The sequence below is a fragment of the Lithobates pipiens genome, unplaced genomic scaffold (genome assembly GCF_037356315.1).
Source record: "Lithobates pipiens isolate NorthernLeopardFrog02 unplaced genomic scaffold, aLitPip1_a1.2 Scaffold_8, whole genome shotgun sequence".
NCBI classification, from domain to species: domain Eukaryota; kingdom Metazoa; phylum Chordata; class Amphibia; order Anura; family Ranidae; genus Lithobates; species Lithobates pipiens.
This window is the reverse complement of record NW_027507903.1, coordinates 573374906-573398162: the sequence shown is the minus strand read 5'-3', so window position 1 is coordinate 573398162 and position 23257 is coordinate 573374906. Positions and strand designations below refer to the sequence as shown.

At 41.0% G+C, this 23257-nt stretch overlaps 1 protein-coding gene across 2 annotated transcripts in view; it reads right to left on the bottom strand.

Moving 5' to 3' along the window:
* COL5A3 (collagen type V alpha 3 chain) overlaps window positions 1–23257 on the bottom strand; it is a 266605-nt gene that overhangs the window by 29096 nt on the left and 214252 nt on the right. For both annotated transcript variants that reach the window (XM_077470190.1, XM_077470191.1), the window contains 20 exons: window positions 22496–22603; window positions 22364–22417; window positions 22219–22272; window positions 19653–19697; window positions 18406–18459; window positions 17680–17724; window positions 16006–16059; window positions 15459–15512; window positions 14473–14526; window positions 13240–13347; window positions 9715–9804; window positions 9526–9579; window positions 7947–8054; window positions 7169–7276; window positions 7029–7082; window positions 6168–6221; window positions 2280–2387; window positions 1163–1216; window positions 1027–1080; window positions 894–947 (listed from right to left, as the gene is read on the bottom strand). In XM_077470190.1, the coding sequence (XP_077326316.1) occupies window positions 894–947; window positions 1027–1080; window positions 1163–1216; window positions 2280–2387; window positions 6168–6221; window positions 7029–7082; window positions 7169–7276; window positions 7947–8054; window positions 9526–9579; window positions 9715–9804; window positions 13240–13347; window positions 14473–14526; window positions 15459–15512; window positions 16006–16059; window positions 17680–17724; window positions 18406–18459; window positions 19653–19697; window positions 22219–22272; window positions 22364–22417; window positions 22496–22603 (1368 nt within the window). The remainder of the gene's footprint in view (window positions 1–893; window positions 948–1026; window positions 1081–1162; window positions 1217–2279; window positions 2388–6167; window positions 6222–7028; window positions 7083–7168; window positions 7277–7946; window positions 8055–9525; window positions 9580–9714; window positions 9805–13239; window positions 13348–14472; window positions 14527–15458; window positions 15513–16005; window positions 16060–17679; window positions 17725–18405; window positions 18460–19652; window positions 19698–22218; window positions 22273–22363; window positions 22418–22495; window positions 22604–23257) is intronic.

The following is a 23257-nucleotide window of genomic DNA, read 5'->3' as shown; positions in this document are numbered from 1 at the left end:
AATAGAATTAAAAGGCAAAACATTTTTGTATAGATATAAAAATACATTATAAATACCCTTTTTCCCTTTTCTATAAGTGATCACATTCCCTCTGTTCTCAGCTGTATAAGAGTTGGGGGGGGGGGGGGGGGGGAGAACAGTTGCACATTGAGCTTTCCAGTAAATGGCTATGCAGCAGGGGTGTGTCAGGACAAATCTGATCATTGACACATGGAGTTCCCAGCATAGCTACCAAACTAACCATGGTGTAATGTCCTGCTTAGTGTGGTCAGTTTTTAATAGGAAAGCAGAGGCAAGAAGTCTGGCAAGAGCACCAGGGATTTCACATAAAGAAGCATACAAAGAGAACAGGGGACTTTTGCATACAAGTACATGGTACAGAAGGCACATATCAGGAATATGAAGTACTTGTGTAACAAACACTTCAAATTCCGACTACATAGACTTGGCTAGGCTAAGTATTGAAAGTTGATACTTGGACACAACTAAGTTAGGGTCTTTCAAATAAATTATCAGCTGCTCAATCAGAGGGCTATACTGTAAGCTAGATGGACATCCACTGTGATAAGGATGCTTCAGTTGTCCAGCAAAGTAATATAGGCAAGAAATGAGCAAAGCCACACTTGCCTCTTCTTTACGACCAGATAAATGAGGAGACTGATAAATTATGAATTCCTTAAAAAATTATTTAGGAACTACGTTTGCTTATGTTGGATAGAACATAACACTTGGGAAGAAGTATAATTTTAATAATATTGATTTTGCCAGCTACTGAAAGAGGTAGTTTAACCCAAGAAAATCTTTTAGAAGGACAGGAAACTCCTGATGGTTACATCTCTGGTGAATATCACAAGTTAAATAATCAAGGAGATGTTCAGATAACACCCTATTACCTTATCTCCAAAAGCTCCTGGCTGGCCCAATCCTCCTGGATTTCCGGGAGGTCCCTAAAATATTAAATAATGGATGGTCAGAGGTGGTGTAAACTATATCTTATCCTCCAAAACAGTTCACCAACTTACTTACATCACCACCGTTGGGACCCATAGGACCTCTGGGACCTGTTGTACCTGGGGGGCCCTGCAATAAAATGTATTTGTTAAACTTAGTTTAATCATACCTTTTTCTAATTGAATATATCACATTATAAAAGAACACACACCATTGGCCCAACATGTCCACTTTCTCCCTTCTCCCCTGGAGGTCCAGGCATACCCTAGAATGAGAAACAGCAATGTTATTTTTAAGGTTATATATATTGAGTCACAGGAATACTATTCAAATAATCATATTTCAATGCTATATAAAACACAGATCTAAATTTGGCTTCTGTCTTTTGTTCCTCTAGAACACAATCTCACATCAGGGTCATCATAAAGCAAAAAGCAACTTCCTAGTAGTTACATAAGTGGATTGAAAAAAACTGGAGTGTTAAAGGAGAAGTAAGGAAATCACCAATAACCTATAGTTCTTTGAGGTCTACAGTGGAATCAAATAAGACATTTTAGTTAAAATTGTAGCAATATTTTAAACATATAATAAAAGTTATATTGAACATGTACATCTCTTTAAAGTGTTTGTTAACCCAAAAAATTTAGATTCTGGTCCCTGACACAGCCCCCTCTAAACTGTAACCCCCCCCCCCCCCCCTGAATATTGCACTTCCTGTATGCCCTCTCGAAATAGACCATGATAATCAGGGTAGCTCCGCTCTGATCACCGTGGTCTAAGTGCTTTCCTTCATCATACGCTGTCCCCTCTGCTCTCCTCTCTCTCCCTCACCCCCCTACTTCCTCCTTGTCATCTACCTCTGTCTCTGGCCCTTGTAAATTAAAATCATAAAATTTTGACTGCCAGCCTCAGGCTGGCATAGCACACTTGGTCATTCGTTTTACAAAACAAGCAGTGTAAATACCTAATTTGAGCTGTCTTTAGGCCAGTCACATGACTCACGCCTGCTTTACAGCTCCGAGACAGGGCTTCTGTGGAGGAGACTAGTGGTCACGTGATCTCCCCAGCTGACATCAGACGGAGATGACGGACCCTTCCTCAGAAGCCATTCATCAGAGCTGGAAAGCGGCCGTGAGTCATGTCACCAGCCTGAAGACAGATGATATTAGGTATTAGGTTTGTTTTGTAAAACTAGTGACACAGTGTGCTATGCCAGCCTTTAATAGAAGGGCTGGCATCGTTTTATATAAATAGGTTAGCAAACCCTTTAATTGCACATGAAACTGCCTTGAAAAAAGTGAAAAACTGGAATTCATAATTTGACACACCTGGAGTCCCCTGGGACCTGATACACCAGTAAAGCCTCGAATTCCCTCATCTCCTTTTTGTCCTTGCATTCCTGGCTGACCTCTGCGACCGGGTTCTCCATCTTGGCCCTGTGGAGGAAAAAAAAGGAATGTCATCACCAATAAATGAATATTTCCAATAAATACATTTTGTGGATTAGATGTTCTCTTTAAAATCTAAATGTCAAAACTACCTTCTGATGGTATATTGTATATATTTTCATCCAGTTTCAAATGTATGTAACGGGGTCTCTTTAAGAACTATAAAACTACTGTTCCCAGAACCCCGCTGGTTCCCAGGATGCTTTGAGTTATGCCCCAGAGACTTATGGGGGAGGAAATATAAGGAGGGGGAGAGGCCTAGTTCGCTCTCTTTGGACACCCCCCTCTCTTCAAGCAAGAGGAGATCTGTGCTGAACTGCTGAGGCACAAGGCCTGAAGCCTGGGCCTTGTGCTCTTTTCCAAAGAGCTCTCTGCCAGCCTAGTTGCACCTGAGAGACATTTTCTCATTCCTTGCTGCTGTACACCAGAAGGATTGAAGACTCGGAGGTCGGTGGATTCCTGTTCCTAGACGAAAAGGCAGAGAAACCGGACTTGGACTTGTCCGGGTGGTGAGAGCTGTTTAAAGACAGATGCTTTATCTTTATTATTCGTTTGGATTACAAAGTTGTTCTTCAAGTGCACCACCGAAAGATTGCTAGCGAATATTGTTTTACTGGACTTCCATCTAGATCAGTCAGGCCTGACTGCATAGGTAGACAGTGCTGGGTGTTTACCCATGTGGGGAAGTAGCTGAAAAAGGGCAGCGCTAGAGTTGCATAGCAATACTTTATTATGCTGATTACTCTGTTTATCTTTATTACTGGTTACTGCAGGGACCTGATTATGTGTTGCAATCCAAATGTTTGATTCATGTTATTCCTTTTATAAAAACAATAAGTAAAGTCAGTTATATACTTTCAAAGATTGTCTATGAGCTTGAGTTACCCACGCACGCACACACACATATTTAGAGTATAAGTGATTTAATGTGTATTGCTAGATACTAACTGTGCCAGAGTGGGTAGTGCAGATTGCCGGGGGGTTGGCGGAGCTCTGCTCAGGACTCAAACCAAACTTGCGGCCCTCTTAAGTGAGGGTATCGCTATATGTATAAAAATCATATCTGTGTTTTGCTTTAGTGGAATTAATTTGGGCCAAGGCAGTCTGCTATGGTACAGAAAAATATCAAGCAGATAGGACAACCAGCTTCTGACAGAGGTCCTAGTATGATGGTCAGGTGTAAAGTGAAGGAAGCACTCTCACTCCAACCAGTCACAGATCCCTTTGCATATGAAGTCACCTAGAGACTTCACAGGTACCAAGGGGAACATGCAGTCTTTGAAATTTATAAATGGCAGCACAACAATGCAGTTTAAGAACCATGGGTTGTTCAGAAAGAGGTATTTATATCTCTACGTTATTACAAGGAACTACGGGCAAAATACCTGTTGATCCTACTAGTAGATCGTTTAATTTTCCAATTTCTTTACCAGGGTGACAACACTATTATGCAGTGAAATTGCAAAGCAGCATTGTTACCCAGTGGACAAGGTAGCACCGATGCACAAAGGAAATGAACTGACGGTTCGCTCAACTGGCCATAGAGTTGACCAAAGACCAGATCATCTCTGATCGCCTCTATGATTTTGGATGACCAGAGCAACGTCATGACGTCACTTCCAATCCAATTTTTTTATTTTTTATATTTTGCTTTTAGAGGTAGAGGAGAGATTTGGGGTCTTATAGAAGAGGACCTGTCATGCCTTATTTCTATTACGAGGGATGTTTACATTCTTTGTAATAGGAGTAAAAGTGATAAAAAAAAAAAATTAATGCAACAGTGTTAAAGGCATTCCCATCCCTCTGTGATTGTGTGCTGAAGCGAACGTATACTTAAGTAGCGCACACATATGTAAATTGTGTTCGCACCATACATATGAGGTATCACTATGAACGTTACAGCAAGAGCAATTATTCTAGTGCTAGACCTAGTCCTCTGTAACTCTGAACTAGTAACTGATGATGTTTTTAAAGTGTCTCCTATGGAGATTTATAAGTATCGTAGTTTGTCACTATTCCATGAGCGTGCGTAATTTTAAAGCGTGATATATTAGGTATCTATTTACTCTTTGTAACTTCATCTTTTATATTTTACTGAAAACTAGGTTATATATTGTGCTTTTTTGCAATAAAATTCATTAAGGTGTATTTTTCCCAAAAAATTGTGTTTGAAAAATCGCTGCACAAATACTGTGTGACATAAAAAATTGCAATGATCACCATTTTATTCTCTATGGTCTCTGCTAAAATATATATATAGTGTTTGGGGGTTCAAAGTAATTTTCGAGCAAAACATATACTGACTTTTACTTGTAAAAAAAAATGCCAGAAAAGGCTTGGTCTAGTCTACCTTTTTAGAAAAATTTAATCAATGCACCCATGTTAATAAAATGTATAATGTGCCTGCAGATCATTGTTAATATGAGCAATGCATCTAAAATGTGGATTAGAAAATTTTTGCATTGAAGCCTGCAGAGCATTGCAAATGCAACTAGTGCATTACAGGTGTGATACACAGGCTCCTGCATTGCTTAAATCCCATCCAAGGTCTGTACCAAGATATGGACCTTTTGCTAAGGAGGTAGTAATGGATGGAAATTGAATACAAGTGCGGCGACGTCACCTTGCTTGTGCTTCATTGAGATCTACTAGTGTTTTTAATTTTATCATGATGACGGTCTTCTAGAAGCTGTTTCCTCACGTGAAAAATGTTTATTAGTTGGTGGCCTCTCAGTAAATGCAATAAGCCGATGTTAAACCACTTCCCACCCGGCCAATGCATATATACGGCCGGGTGGGAGCCGTCTACTCCTGATAGGACGTTCAGGAATGTCCTTCAGGAGTAGCGGGATCGCGCGCGCGCGTGCCCGCGCAGCGGCGCGATCCTGATGTGCTCGTGTCACCCGGACACGGCACATCTCAGATCGGCAGGAGGGCTCTGTTATTGGCCCTCCTGATCACATGACGGCCGTGTCCAATCACGGCCGTCATGTGATGTAAACAAACAGCCGGTTGCTAGGCAATCGGCTCTCCTCTCCTCACACGGAAGTCACCGCTGAGGAGAGGAGAGCAGAACGCTGCAGCCGGCTGATGATCAGTGAGTATGAGCTGCTTTTTACAGCTTTTTACTCACTGATCATCAGTGTAGTGTAAACACACAACACACCACACAGTACAAACACAGTCCCCACATATGTCCCCAAAACACACATGTCCCCAAATAATAAAAACACATGTCCCTAATAATAAAAACATGTCCCCCACATATGTCCAACTAAAATCACATGTCCCAATGATTATCTGCACACATATGTACGTGATCACCTGCACACATATGTACATGATCATTTGCGTACATATGTCCGTGATCACACAAACCAATTATTATACACTTAACGGAATTTTTTTTTACCAAAAACATGTAGCAGAATACATTTGGCTTAAATTTATGACAAAATTTGATTTTATTGGATTTCTTTTCAAATAGAAAAAAGAAAATATTGTTTTTTTTCCAAATTTCCGCTTTTTTTGCGCTTATATCGCAAAAAAAAAAAAACGGAGTCGTGAATAAATAACACCAAAATAAAGCTCTATTTGTGCGAACAAAATGATAACAATTTCATTTGGGTACAGTGTAGCATGACCGCGCAATTGTCACTGAAAGCGCTAGAGCGATGAAAGCTGAAAATTGTGCTGGGAAGGAAGGGGGTGAAAGTGCCCTGTATTGAAGTGGTTAAGGACAAGCTGGTATTTTTCCTCAATACTTACAGATTGACCTGGGATTCCAATAGGACCTTGTATACCAATAGGCCCTGGGGGTCCCTATGAAAGAATAAAAAATAATGTATTAGTTTTATATCTTTTGAAACAATTATTGTAAATGTTGTATGAATTGTCTATCAATGGCAGACTCTTAGACATCACTCATCTATGTCTTCTCTAGTGTGCCACTCAAAATAGTCCACATCCCTCACTTATGCTCTAAATCTAAATCTTCTCTTGTGTTGCCTGCAGCTATTTTCATTTCTCACATACAATCTCTGTTTTCCATTTCTGTCTATGCTCTGTTTCATTCCAAGAACCTCTTGCAACTGTATCTCACAGCTTCTATGGTCACTTATTTAAAGCTGCCATCTTGAAAGTTATTCTGAGCCTTATTTTTGCTCACACTGCTTCTTGGGCTCCTATTTAACTTTTCCTCACAGAAAACTTTATTTATTCAAAGCTCTCATCATGGCACATTCAAGTCTTTCCCTTTGACTGTTGCAGGCTTCTACATTATCTCTACCAAGACCTTAAGTCACAGCTTCATGTACAATCTCTGCCTTGCTTTGTTTACTTCTCTTCTCTTCCACCATTAATTTTGTTTATTGTTTCATAATTTTCCTAAAGTGCCTTCACAGTAGGTTTCTTCCACAAATGCCGTACTAATCCTGTCTAGGTTACCTATCACACTTATTTACATGACTCCACTATAGCACTGGTCCATGGTCTGCCATGACTCTCTCCTGTCTATCATTCGCAGTCTCTTTTGTGACTTTATTGAATACTGTCTCTAGTTTACACAGATAAGTGGTTAATAGACCTATATCACTTTCCTAGGTTTAGAAGAAGATATTTGATTCTTACTCTTTCTCCTCTGTCACCTTTGCTTCCTTTTTGCCCAGGACCTCCAACCTCTCCCTAAATATAAGGAGAAAAATCAAAAGAAAATCAGTGATGCAATATATGAATCCAACACACAACAACCTATTTAGCATATGTGGTACCTTATCTCCATCATCTCCAGCTGGCCCTGGAGGTCCAGCGGGTCCTGGTGGTCCAAGGCTACCCTGTGCGCCATCTTGACCAGATACTCCACCAGGTCCTTTTTCACCCTGTTTATTTATAACAATTTTTAATTACAGAGGAAATTAATATTACATGATGTCAATTTAAAGAAAAATTTATTACACATATGCAGTTACGTTTAAGTGGGCTAGATCAATACTTTACAGAAGGAGGCCTATGAATTCTTTTGGAATTAGTGACATCACCAAGGCAACATACATGGTGGGACCTCAACAAGAGTTTTACCACTTACTCCTAGTATGATAAAAATATTAATACTGGTCCAAAACTCAAAATAGCTTGTACTATGTATGGCTGAAGCATAAACATAATACTGTATAACAGCAGTATAGCAGTGTATTGCATTGCTGTCCCATTTTTTAATTATGCCCAACCTTTTTTGGACAAGCTCTAGTCTTCCAGCATTATACAATTTTTGCCATCTAAGTTGCAGCTTAATTGTCTCTTGTAGATAGTAATTTTTCAAATCCATCAGATAAGTTAAAGAATGCAGGTACATAATGTTGCTCACACCTTAATCATCATTAGCAGGTATATGATTCAGTTAATAGGCAGGCTAGACAACAATTCAGCTGCAATTCAGGTATATGTTTTGGTACTTAAAGGACCCTGGTCCTACCATTAACATTACAGTTTCAATAATAGTTTTTTGTAGTTGCCAAAGCATTCATATTGATTCGCCTCTCTTTTACTTACCGGATTTCCCTTCTCGCCCGCTGGTCCGAGAGGGCCTTGTGACCCAGGACGTCCTGGAAGACCAATTCCTCCAGCTGCTCCGGGAGGACCCCGTTCTCCTGTAGGCCCCTATGAAGAATGTAAGGTGATCATTTTAAAGAGATTCATGAGGTTACAGAAAATTGTTTTGGAAATCTATCGAAGTTATAGGAAGTACCAAGAGGGGTGGTTATCTAGACAAAAGAAGATACAATAAACAGAAGGTAACAAAAAGTTTATTCCTATACCTGCTGGTAAACAGAAAGTCATATGGCTGCACCTGAATACACGCAGCATGCAGGGATGGTCAAAATGTGTATCTGTTTTACATTCAAACATTAGCATGGGGAAGATGCACAATCTTAACAATTTTAACTGAGGAGTGTTTGTTGGTCAGAGCAAATCTTAGAACTGGATGACCTTTACAGTACACAGAGAATGTGTCAAAACCTCCGCTTGCTCCTGGAAGCAAAGGATCTGAGTCAATCATTGGCAAGAAGACTTGCTAGGCAGTGGCCACCATGGAGCTGTGGACTTCATTACCCAGTATTCACACACCATAGATAGGACTTTTCCCAGGCTATTCTGGACAGATCTGGTTCTTTTGCAGGAGGAAGCCAAGCTGTACAGACCTGTGGCCCTTGCTAAGACTGTGCAGACCAGGGACCATAGAAGTCTTTGCCAAGGAGGACCAAGAGTGCAGACCTATTGCTGAAGTGTATGAGCTCACAGCAAAGACCAAGGAATGAGACACTGAAAGTTCTCCTGCAATTCTGCGACCTAAAGGTGGAGGGACTTGTTGCCATGTATAACTCCAGTCTGGAAGAGCCAGTGAAGACCTGATCAGAAGGAACTTATCGGGAGGACTTGAATGTGAGGACTGAGACTTCTGGGACAGCAGACCGCCAATTGAACTGGACCAGCTTACTGCATACCAGGAGTGGTGAGCTGAACCATTTGTGTTTATCTCACATAGTTGATGCGATAGAGACTGCTCCTTCTTTAACAGTCCATCAGCCATCCGTTGCACACACTAAAAAGGCAGCTACATGTGCGCCATCATACAGAAGGGCCCCAATGATAACAGGCTAATATTGGCAATTAGGTGCCACATACTTGTACTCACCTCCAGGGGTACTCCCGCTATTGGGGCTGTATGTGTAGTGTGCACATGAGGACCTTTATTACTTTGGGTTAGTTGATCTCATTACTTTTAATCCAGTTTGCACCAGTTATAATTTGGTTTAGCATCACTAGAGTTCAGTTGATTGCCATCTTGTTCACATTATCTAGTAAAGCATCTTTAAACATATTCAATTGCCTGTTTGTTGTTTCATACATTGTTTAACTGCCTTACCATAATATATCCTTTTTATTCTATCATCTAGTCTGTTTTCTGCCCATTATAATACAGTGGTAGCATACTACCTTTTAAGTTACAAAGGTGTATCAGTGAGGTCCAAGAAGCTTAAATCATGGCAGAACAGAGAACCCATCATATCCAACACCTTCCGCAGGGGTGAGCAATATATTACTATTACACCGATTCGGGAAAACTTACCACTGCACCTGCTAGACCTACTGGACCTTCTCCACCTTTTAGCCCAGCTGGACCCTATAATGGACAAAGTGACCAAAAATGATTATTACATAGAGTATAATATGCTTCTACACTGTACAAAGAGCTATAAATAATTATTGATTACAAGCTTTTAGAGCACATTATTTTAACCTAGGTGTAAAAACTTACTCCTTCTCCTGCGATTCCTCTTGCACCTGGAAACCCTCGAAGCCCTTGAGGTCCAGCTTTACCAGAATTGCCAGAAGAACCAGGATCTCCCTGTCATACAAAATAACATTTACTGTTTTAATAACACTGACATATAGAATAGCACACTTTGTACAGCAATCGATGAACAAATAAAAATCCAGTAAACTTTAGATCCATAAAGAACATGTAGGTCCACCATATTTGTTTTTGGAAATGATAGTCTGACAACAACTAGTGGAATAGATAGGGACCTCGAAGTTCCTCATCACATCCACTGAATACCATCCATACATATGAAGGTGGGTAGACAATTATACATCAGTTTGGATTAGAAAACAGAAAGGGAACCTTCCCCAAAAATGTTATCTCGCTTGCCACAGTCTGCTTCATCCAACAAATGGTTTAACACTCATTTAATAGTAGTTGCAATTTGAGCAAATTTCTATTTGATGATCCAACCACCCTCAGGCAACAATGCTTGGCTGGGCTGAGAGTATACATTTATGTCTACCGATAGGGTAGAAGCATAAAGTTACCTGACGGTCTTTGTGCTGCTATATCGGAGGCCGAGGAGGACTGAGATAATTTGGACTGGAAGGCAAAGACTGCAAACTAGCCCTTTCATGGTAGGGCCAGATTTCTGTGGACTAAAGAAAGTGTACAATGCAATGTGTGATTGGTCAAGGTCAGTGGTGGCTGGTGTTAAAAAATGTCGTGATGCACAAAAAAACTGAAAAAAAACCCCATCAATTGCAGCCTCACTGTGCCCATCAAATGCAGCCTCTCTGCCATCAATTGCAGCTATTGTGCTCATCAAATGCAGCCACTGTGCCCATCAAATGCAGCCACTGTGCCCCATCAAATGCAGCCACTTGTACCCATCAAATGCAGCCACTTGTGCCCATCATATGCAGCCACTGTGCCATCAATTGCAGCCATTGTGCCCATCAAATGCAGCCACTGTGCCCCATCATATGCAGCCACTTGTGCCCCATCATATGCAGCCACTTGTGCCCATCACATGCAGCCACTTGTGCCCCATCATATGCAGCCACTTGTGCCCATCAAATGCAGCCACTTGTGCCCATCATATTTAGACACTTGTGCCCCATAATATGCAGCCACTCGTGCCCCATCATATGCAGCCACTTGTGCCCACAAATGCCGCCACTTATGCCCATCATATGCAGCCACTTGTGCCCATCATATGCAGCCACTTGTGCCCCATCATATGCAGCCACTTGTGCCCCATCATATGCATCCACTTGTGCCCCATCATATGCAGCCACTTGTGCCCATCATATGCATCCACTTGTGCCCCATCATATGCAGCCACTTGTGCCCATCATATGCAGCCGCTATGACCCCCACCCGCCTACTGTCTGCCTGACCCTTACCCCATCTTGGTGGTGGGTCAGGCAGCGGGTGATGACGATGAGCTGTGTGACATCTCCTGTGTCCTCCATGCTTCCCCCTTCCTTAGTTCTGCTAGGTGTCCAATAGGGGCGCCTGTGCCTTCAGCCAATCAGGTGATGGGTATTAGACCCACGTTTCCTGATTGGTGGAGAGGCAGTTCAGTGTTAGAAAAACAAATATTCATTTGCTTTTCTAACACACCTGGGTGGGCTCTGAGCGCAATGCTCTGCACTCCGAGTCCACCTTTTTTGAAGCCTATTAGAGTCTATGGTAATCAGGTGGTTCAAAAAAACACCCCTGCGGCTGTAATTCAGGCACCCAACATTCGAAAAGGGGCCAGACGCCTGAATAGAGGGCGGCAGCAGTGGCATTGGATAGATTCATGCAATACATGAATATATCCATTAGTCATATGGGGGGGGACGTGGTAGAGGGGGTGGCTCCCGTGCACCCTGAATAGACGCACCGCCACTGGTCAAGGTGAAATGTGGGTGGTACTAAAGGACATGGTTTATTGTTACACACAACAATTTTCCAACATTAGCTTTCTTTGTGGCTCAACGCATTTGGTCACATGACATCTCAGAGTTGCAAAGCAGGTTAGTGTTGGAAGACTTCCCTCTACCAGGTGTTGTGATCATAGGTCGGAACAGGTAGCAGACAGCTGTACAATGCCCAGCATTTGTCTGTGACTGTGTGTCCCACTCTGATTGATGTCTGAAAATGTACTTTTGTCAGGGCCACCAGTCCAAAATATATTTCAATTCCTGTCAAAAACGTAAGTACCACCATACCCCTCAGTCCAGTTCTCTCCTCTTTGGAGGGGGGAACAAAACAATAAGAAAGGTTTTCAAAATATGATCAATCATCTCTCCTGAGAGTGATCAGCTGGTAGGTATTTGCAAAGAATGAGGAGAGCCTCACCTGACCTGTTTTGTAAATTCTCATCTTATAGTTAACAGCAGCTTTAGTCTTTAAAAGAGAACTTCAGTAATAGGCATTTTCATGAGCAAAAATTTTAATGGACTCATCTTCGAAACCAAAACCATCCCCACAGAATTAGGGACAGTTGGCATCTATGCAGTGCTAAAGTTCCTGTAAATTCTATGTCCCTAATCAGTGCACTACTTTATGCTAAATGGAGAATTTCAGCACCCGCTGGATGGAAAAGTATAGTGTACTATCATGAATAAAGTAGAACTAAAAGCAAAACTTTTTTCTCCTTCTTCATAGATAGAGCAAAGGGGTATGATGACCTTTTTTACTATCTGTTGCCTACTGGGGAGATTTCTCTTTTTTTTCCTGTCTCTGAAGTGGAAAAATCCCTGGTTGTCACCAGAACCACCAGAATTGGTGCCCCCATTGAAAGATTTCCTGTCTGTTACTCCTTTGGGAAGAACCCAAATTTGGGGATTTCACATTCACTTTCACTTTTGGTGATAACAGTAAACAGGACAAATATTCCTTAAAGCGGGATTCCACCCTAAAGTGGAACCTCCGCTGATCGGATCCCTCCCCCCCTCCGGTGTCACAATTGACACCTTTCAGGGGGGAGGGGGGTGGAGATACCTGTCAAAGACAGGTATTTACACCCACTTCCGGGCATAGACTGGGAGTCTACGCCATTTCCTGTCCTGCCGCGCTGTCTGCTGGGACACACACGGGTCCCAGTGACAGCGCGGAGATTTCCTATTGTGCGGCGCAACTCGCGCATGTGCAGTAGGGAACCGGGAAGTGAAGCCGATTCGCTTCACTTCCTGATTCCCTCACCTAGAATGGTGGCGGCAGCAGCCGAGGGCCGAGCGATCGATCGGCCTCGGCTGCCGGCATCGCTGGAACCCGGGACAGGTGAGTGTCCATTTATTAAAAGTCAGCAGCTGTAGTATTTATAGCTGCTGGCTTTTAATATTTTTTTTTTGGTGGAATCCCTCTTTAATGGGGAAACAGACAGCAATAAAAACACGAGAGATGTTCTAATCCCTGACAACTCTATACAAAAATAAAATTTTTTTTTGCTTTATTTATAACTATAGACATTAGACATTAATTTCACATTAGCCATTAGATTCCAGACACATTTTACCATACCTTAGCTCCTTCCCTTCCGGCTGCACCTGGCAATCCATGTTCTCCCGGAGATCCTGGTGACCCTGGATGACCTCGCTCTCCCATTGGACCAGTCTCACCTGACTTGCCCTGGACAAATGTAAAGGAATACTTTTAGATCAGATGTTTTCAGAAGAGAAGCATTGATGTGTAATTACATAAACAATTGTATTTACTTACAATTAATAAGTAGTTGCTGTTTCAGATATGAAACAGGAACAAAGAATATCCCTCTATAGTGTATACGTGTCTCAATTTGGAGCACTAAGTGTGATTTCTGTCCTCTGCTATCAGCATAAATCACTGTTGACAAGTTTTCCTCACACCAAGAGAAAAAAGGTGACAGGGGAGGGTGTTCAAGCTGATTGGCAGCCTTAGCTCTTTTCCTGTGAGCTGTATGAAGGGGTGTGTCTCTTCCTCCAATCAGCTCTCAGAGCTCTCCTCACTGAGCTCTGCAGAGTGTGAGCTCTCCGCCCCTTTTTTGAACTGCTCTGACAAGCTTTAAATATTCAGCAGTTTAAAGGGTGTAGAGTAGAGAAGACTGCAGAGAAACAGGTAAAACTTATGTAGGAGGATCACCTCTGTGTATCACCTGAGACCAGTCACTTCATTGGTTATACTGTATATAAGGGGTTACAACCACTTTAATATACCCTATTTTGATTTTGCTCCCTTTTAAAACAAACAAAGCACTGTAGATATATTTTCTAGGGGCTGATTAGTAAAGCAAGGCAAGGAGCAGTGTGCACAATCCAATTACTCACAATATCCAATCAGAATTTTACTTTTATTGAGCTGACTTCAATATAAAAATTTGACTGGCTAATGCACAAATCTGCCTTCATGTTATTCCTGCTGAAATCAGAATTTTTATTTTATTGGGGTGACCTCAATACTAAAATTTGACTATCTAATGCTCCAACCTGCCCTAATACTATTCCAGCTGCTTTCACCTCTCAATCACCTTGATATCAGTGAACTGCTGGAGCAGTGAGAGATGGAGGATGTAAAGACTGAAACAGCCACCCTCCACCCATAAACACATGACAAAGCTGGGTAGAGCTCTTCATCAAGGACTGTAGATTGAGGATTCACATTCACAGTCTAAATTGTTTAGGTTCAAAGGTACCTAACATAGGAATATGTATTTTGTTACTACATAATGTATGTAGTAGTGCATACAGTAACACCCCCACAAATTAATGCAAGACATACCTGTGGTCCAACAACTCCAGTTGGTCCTGGAAGACCTGTTTTGCCTTGAAAACCCTAGAATGCAAAGATAAAATGTATCAATATCTGTCCTAACAGTATTCAGTTTTAGAATTTAAATTGAGGAACAGTTACAAATGTGACTGTTCTCTGCCAGACCTGACACAGGAGCATTGGAAGTCATGTGTGCTCAATGTCAGGACTGACACACAAGTTTGGAACTCAAGTGTGCTCAATGCCAGGCCTGATATGAGACCGTGTAAGTCATGTGTTTTCAATGCCAGGCCTGACACAAGACCACCAAAGTTGTGTGTGTTCTCTGCCAGGCCTGACACAGGGGCCATGGAAGACATGCATTCAATGCCAGGCCTGACACAAGATTATGGAAGTCATGTGTGTTCAATGCCAGGCCTGACACAAGAAAATGGAAGATATGTGTGCTCAATGCGTGGCCTGTCACAGGACCATAGAAGTTATGTGTGTTCATTGTAAGGCCTAACACAAGACCATGGAAGTCATGTATATTCAATGCCAAGCCTGACACAAGACCATGGAAGTCATGTGTGTTCAATGTCAGGCCTGACACAAGACAATGTAAGTCATGCGTGTTCAATGCCTAGCCTGACACAGAACCATAGAAGTCATTTGTGTTTATTGTCAGGCCTAACACAAGACCGTGGAAGTTATGGGTGTTCAATGCTAAGCCTGACACAAGACCATGGAAGTCATGTGTGTTCAATGTCAGGCCTGACACAAAACCACAAAAGTCATGTATGTTCTCTGCCAGTCCTGACACAATAGCCATGGATGCCATGGAAAACATGCATATTCAATGCCAGGCCTGACACAAGATCATGGAAGTTATGTATGTTCCGTTCCAGGACTGATGCAGGAGCCATGGAAGTCATCTGAGTTCAGTGTCAAGCCTGAAACAGGCTAGGCTACACTAAGGCGTGCTTGAGTTACAATAGATGAAGCAACAAACTTACTGGCTCTCCTCGTGTGCCTGCATGTCCAGGTAGCCCATCCTTCCCTGAGGGTCCCTGAAAAAGAAATATAAAGTCAGATCATAAGGATAGACTTTAATGTAGCAATATGACAACCTGGGGATAATGATCACACCGCACTGTATAATGATACTGACTATACACTGCTAATGATTACATTGCACTGTATAATGATATAGAATATATATATATATATATATATCTATATATATATATATATATATATCTATATATATATATATATATATATATATATATATATATATATATATATATATATATACACATATATATATATATATATATATATATATATATATATATATATATATATATATATATAAATACACTGATAATGATCACACTGCACCATGTAATGATACCAAGTATATATACATTCATAATGGTCACACCACACAGTATTGCATAATATATTGCGACTGAATGGAACTTGGGCATAATCATAATATATAAGCCAATGATTATAGAATCAAACTGTCAGCTACAAATAAATAACTGATTAACTTACATTGGGTCCTTTTGGTCCTGCAAATCCAACTGGCCCTGCGGCGCCCATTGGTCCCTGGAATTAAAGATAAGAATCTCAAATGGTGACATCTTTAAAAAAAAATGTGCTATAGGATATGATGACATATTTTCTCCTATAGGCATAAGATTAAATATTTGGGTCGGGAAATTATCACATGTCTGTGGGGAGCCACAGACTTGTGCAGATATCCCTAAGCCAGTAGGCAGCCAGTCATATTTATGCCACAGCTGGTCTACAGAAGGATCCTGTTGCTTTGATATCTTCTGACGTCCTTTTTATGTCTTTGGGTTTATTAAAGTTGAGTGTTTCAAGACATTTTAAAACACTTCTTGGTAATTGGTAAAAGTTATAACAGCGCATAAGATGTCTGTTCTTTTTACCCTCTGTGAGTATATAAAATAAAGGAGCCACCTTGCTATCGGAAGTCTTACTTAAATCAAACTTTTTTTAAAGTTTAAAGCAGAAGTAAACCTTTAAAAATTGTCAGTACATATGGACTTTTGGTAGAAGAGAATTTAAGTCTTTTTTATAAAAAAAGTTTTTTTAAATTACTCGCTTTAATTTGTTTTAAACCTGTACACTGACTGCCATACATTTGCATTACAATGTACATTTTCCTATTTTCACAGATGCCGGGAATGGAGCCAGGTGCCAAGATAATGTAAGTCCAGCACATATTAGTGTGAGTGACATCAGCAGTGCCTGCTCAATTGGCAAAGCAAGAGAACAGCAAACTTGGGGACAGAATGGATGGGGAGCTTGAAGTTCACAACATCAGAGGAGAGGAGACCTGGAGTTATAATGTGCAAGTATGCAGTGGCCGAAAATTTGGCTTTGCTTCAGCAACGCTTTGCACCATCTCTTCATTTATGACTATGTCCATCCAACTGATTTTCATGACCATGCCCATCCAGCTGGTGCTACAGCATCCTCCTGTAGCACCACAATTCAGATCTTGTGATTTTCTATTTTAGAGACATTGTGAGAAAAAACATTTGTATGTTATATCTGAGAACGAAACAGGCCTGTGTTTGTAAGAATATTTTATCTGTGCTTAGAGAGAGATGGTTCCTCATCAGCTCTTTATGTCTCCAAAAACGTTGGCCTTGGCAATTTCAACTTTGACATCAATATCATCCTTCATGTGTTTATTGATCCATATTCTAAGAAATTGGAACTTGGCTACTTGCTCTATTCTTTAATTTTCAAGCTATAGTTTTACTTTGTGTACTTTGTTGGTTTTAACCATACTTTTGTTATTTGAGAGTTTTTTGGATGGAGACTTCCTTGCTCTTTTCTGTTATGTAATTAAAGCCTAAGTTTATTTTTATTTTTTAAATCAGCACAACACCAGTAATCCTCTGGGGTTAATACAGCCACTGGACCTATTATAAGCCCTCATCAAGAGTGCCGACTATGCTCACCCATTCTGTTCTCCTCCTCTATTTTACAGAAGCAGTAAAATACCTTCCATCAATGAAAAGCGCTCTACGGATGGAAGAGGCAGACTTTTCATTCATCCTCCATTCATAGTACCCATTATCCCAAGATATTTTTCTCAGTTTTGAATAACTCTTATTTAATATATGATAGATTATTGTGAAATAACAAAAGTTCTATAGTAACAACATACCATTATAGCAACGTACTGACCTTCTCTCCAGCGGCTCCAGCAACACCATCATGGCCAGAATCTCCCTGTGAAAAGATAAGGAGATTAGATGTTATAAAGTATATTTTCTATACAGAATGCCTTTAGATTGTACCAACATTCCTGGGAGAGAAAGAAAACAGTTTTTTTCACATGTATTATAATTGCAAAAAAGCCAAATGCAAAACAATCAGAGAGCAGATACACCCAATTACCTCCAAGAAAAAACATGAATCTTTGGTCCAGTTGTGAATGTATTTATAAAATCAATAAATGTATATAAAATAATGCCAATGCATAAAATGTATCTTTATAATATCTTTGCCACAGTCCACTGCATAGCAAATATCAGGCCTAGAGTGGAAGATTATGCACTTGGGGCCTGTCACGCTTTATTACATTGGTAGCATTATCAATTTAACTGAAATCTGGGAATGGGGCAGAGAGTTGTTTAGTTAGTTTGCAAGAGGAGCATAGTGAGATCTTCAGCAGTATAATTGTTACTCATAATGAGCATTTAGATAAAACAGGAATCTGTAAATCTACAATAGGAAATAGAGGTGTCACCCTGCCGGGTATACAGTGTTGCAGGGGAGTGTGAATGACAAGACTAGCTGAACAGGATTGTGCATATTGGCAGGTTAGGCTATATGCAATCTGGAAAGTACAGTGAAAGCAACCAGGAAAGATAGACAATATATATGAGTTGATTGAGACTGAAAGTTCACCTTTAGCCCAGGCTTTCCAGTTGGCCCGCTCTGACCTCTTTCACCTCTGGTGCCCTGAAATCAAAAGGAAAATAAATTAAATGTAATAACGGTTGTTGATGCTGGCAGCTATTCCTTGGAGCAGCAGCAAAGTCAAATGTAAAGGACATTTCAGTAGAGCAGGGATATGCAATTAGCGGACTTCCAGCTATTGCAGAACTACAAGTCCCACAAAGCATTGCAAGACTCTGACAGCCACAAGCATGACACCCAGAGGCAGAGGCATGATGGAACTTTTTTTTGCAACAGCTGGAGGTCCGCTAATTGCATATCCCTGCAGTAGAGCATTATCACCTTTCTAAATAGGTCCTAGATACTGTATATCTAATGTGTGTGTAATAGCGCTGGACCGATAGAAGTAAACATTGGTTCCGATGGTTCTACCATAAAGCGATTTTCCCTTCAAGGAAGCAGATCTGTGATTGAAAAGTTGTATGCGTGGACTCTGTTCTGGTCCTAGGCTGCTACCATAGTGACAAAGGGAGCACACGCCACCAGACAGTAAATTATTGGACGTGTACGTAGGAACGCGTGGTACATAGTTCATCTTTAAAGATTAAGAGCATCAGAGGCAGTCTACACAGTTTAGGGGGGAAAAGCCTCCTCCTTCTTCGGGGCTTGAGCAGTCAGAATTACAAAAGAATGCCCTAAAGGACCAGTGTTTGATGAAAACAAATGTCTCTTGCTAGTCTTCATCAAGCCTTAACACAGGCCCCTTAGTGCATTTTGTAAAGATTTTATTAACAACTGCTTAAATCCTGAAGAAGGGGGAGGCTTTTACCCCCCAAAAAATACACTGGCTGCACCTGAAGCTCTTAACCATGAGATAATTCAAGTGAGATGAACTTTTGTATAGTACCAGGTGATCCTTTGTACACATCTACTATGCTATCTGGGTTTAAAAAAACTGCATTCTGTAGTCCAAGCGGGACTAGATATATTGGTAAGCTAATACAGTAATTTAATAATAATCTACCAATTTGTAATTCAGTTGATGAGTTAATATTGGTTACTGCTTATCAGTATTTATTGCCTTGTGTTTTTTAAATTCATGTCTTAAAACTGTTCCTATATTACCAATCTTATGCTTCTCTACAATAATATATACTGTATTAATATACATATCCTATTAGTGTGCAGTACAGTCGAGTATAATTAGTTATTATTGTTCTTGTTTTAATACTGCATAATTTAAAATGTCTTCTTACGGAGGGTCCCCGCTGTCCTGGTGCTCCGGGCTGTCCTCCTCTTCCCTAGAGAAAAAAAAGATGTTAAAAAAAAAGTTATTTTCATTTTCCTTTGCACTTTATTTGCTATTGGTAATAGTCATATATTGATGCACTGTACTTGTCACACTAATTTTACAGGATACAAATGGACATTAGGGATGGAAAATGCTAATGAAAGTCAAAAGTCGGAGGCAATGATTTGTATGGTTCTGTCTACTTTCCTGAAATGTGGAATAATCCTCTTATTTTTTGGATTAGTCAAATCTGAAGTCATAAGGAGCCCCAGCTTTGATAAAACGTGTGGGGAAGGGCTTGAGGTTGTGATGTCACCATGTATGCACATGAATGCTGATGGAATTCTGGGATATGTAGTTTGTTTGATGCCATTCATTGCTTTAATCATATGAGTGCTTTTAACTGATATACCGTATATACTCGAGTATAAGCCGAGATTTTCAGCCTCTTTTTTGAGGCTGAAAGTGCCCCCCTCGGCTTATACTCGAGTCATCGCCGTCTGCCTGCCCGATCAGCGTGTCGAGCAGACAGACGGCAGCCATTCTACAATTCAAAAGCCGCGCCTCCCTGTCTGTGATAGGCGGAACACTCAATTTCCCAGCAGTCAGTGGTCCGCCTATCACGGACATCCGCTCATCCTCATACTACGGACGAGGATGAGAGGATGGATGTCCGTGATAGGCGGAACAGACGGAGGCGCGGCTTTTGAACAGTGGCATGGCCGCCGAGGCGCCGACGCCGTCTGTCAGACGAGAAGAGCGGCGATCCGGGCATCAAGGAGAAGATCCCAGGCACCGTCTGTGGAAAGGTCAGCAAGATGTCATTTTCTGTTTCCCCCCCTCACCACCTCTGCCCTTGTAGCTGACCCGCCTTGTGAACAACCCACTGCCTGGCACTAGCAGGGTGTTTTGACCCCCCCCAATGGCGGAACTTCCTACACTGTGCATGGACGCCTGCTGCAGGAGGACCCAAGCACCATCCTGTCTTTTGACTACCTGACCCTCAGATGTGCACATATATCCCACATCCACTGTGAAGTGATCTATTGGGGGCTTTTTCGTTTACTGGCGAGCGTTTTAGCAAAACATTGCTACTAGCTCGTTTAGTCTAAGGCTGCTATCTCTTATTGCAGCCTCCTAATTACTTGGTCTAACTACTACTGGACACACACACACAGGGATGGATGGACACACACACACAGGGATGGATAGACACACACACACAGGGATGGATGGACACACACACACAGGGATGGATGGACACACACACACAGGGATGGATGGACACACACACACAGGGATGGATGGACACACACACACAGGGATGGATGGACACACACACACAGGGATGGATGGACACACACACACAGGGATGGATGGACACACACACAGGGATGGATGGACACACACACAGGGATGGATGGACACACAGGGATGGACAGGCATGTCTCACCCTCGGCTTATACACGAGTCAATAAGTTTCCCAGTTTTTTTGGGGTAAATTGGGGGCCTCGGCTTATATTCGGGTCGGCCTATACTCGAGTATATACGGTAATAAAACGTATCTACTGGTGGAATTTATACTATTGGTGTGTGGGGCTCTTTCTTTGCTTTCTCCCATGTGCATGGGCTGTTGATGGGAGCAGTTTAAGAGAATTAGTGGAGTTCCACACCCGCACTAAATGCAGTATAATGTATACATATATGCAATCTGACTTCCCATAGTGTACATTGGGTTTCACACCATTTTTGGTAAGTCTTTATGTGTAATAATGTGGAGTGGACACGTAGTGGAACCTACATTAAATATTTAATATAGAAGCAACTGGGGTCATAGTTTGAGGACTATTTGTCACATCTGCATAGACTTTATGTATTTTGAGTGACAAGTTTTTTTATGTTTTTTGATCACATTTTATTTGCATGGTTGTAATTTGTTCACTGTAGATTTTTCACTACACGACTTTATTTCTTCGATATGTTGCTATTTTTGAATAACTATTGATCATGCTTGTTCTTTATTGCATTTCATGGTGATTAGACAATTTAAAATTAGCATGGCATTTTTTCTTTACATCAGTCACTACAATACACTGAAAACAAGATATGTTTTTATTTGAGCTGTCTAGCTCTTTGTTGAGTTAAATAAATGTCATACAGAAAGATGTAGTCTAGGTGGAATAGGAAGTAAGAGAATATATAAGAATTTATAGATTAAATGTGAATAGAAGAGATTTTATGTGGATCAAATATATGGATGAATAGAGACAGTGAATAGGAACCAGTATTCAAATAAAATTGAAATCAAGCTTCTATTGACACATATTCCTCTTCCTGTTCCTTTATGGATGCTAAAGTTTCATACAGTTTACTTAGATAAGCACACTAATAAAATTAAAAAGTCTACACAAAACTATTCCACTTTGCATGGTTGCTCTAAGAAACTATAAACCGTCAGCAGCCAGCCAAAAGTGAGTTTGGATGTAGTGACCCTTCAAAAAAAGAACTCCTAAGAATTTCTAAGAACTCACCCTCTTGCCCTTTTCTCCAACCAAACCAGGTGGCCCAGCAAATCCCGTAGAACCCTGAAATGAGACACATCTAATCAATGCAGTTCCATAGCATAGTTTCCTAATAAATAGGAAAGAGATATTCGGGTTAGTCAGATATACTTACTTTTGAACCCACACGTCCTGGATATCCTGGGAGACCTGGAACTCCCAACTTTCCCTAGTGACAGGAAATAGATCCATATAATATCAAGATTGACAACAACAAGTACAGTGCCCAATTATCTAGAGATATTACCTTTTCTCCAGGAATTCCAGATGCTCCAGATTCTCCCAATGGTCCAGACTGCCCTTTTGGCCCTTCAGGACCATCCTCTCCACGTACTCCTATTGTTCCTGAATCCCCCTACAATGGCACCATCAAACAAAAAGATATGGTTGAAACTGTAAGCTGAAGGCACTGAGAAATACATTTCTATCACCCATAAAATTTCCTTTTTTGAATTATAAGGGTTTGAGCCTTTCAAATGTATTGTGACTTTTACTGTTTCAGATATATTTACTTATACTTCTATTCAACATATACCAGTGGTCTTTCCCAACTGTTCTGTAGCATCATTATAGTTCTAATTGCTGGAACCCATTAAGGGCAGCACTTCATAAAAAGGGGCGCCCATCTATGGTCACATCTGCTGGGTTTGGATGGATCAGCAGAAGGGTATACAGCTACTTGTAGGTTGGCTTCTGTCCAAAAATTAGCTCTAGTATAGGAATGTGAGTTGGGGACCTTGGATTGTGGGCTCCTTGAGGGTAGGGACCAATGTGAGTGTGCGATGTATGTGTGGAGCACTGCATAAATTGATGGCACTATATGGGTACCTTAAATAAAATAATAATATAATAGATGAGCATCTTAATGAGACACAATGTACAGGGATAGGGATAATTGTAGACAGACACTCACTCGGGTTGAACTGGATGGACTGGTGTCTTTATTCAACCTTACTAACTATGTACTTTTGGTGGGCAAACAATCTTTACGCCCAAAATGCAATGCTCC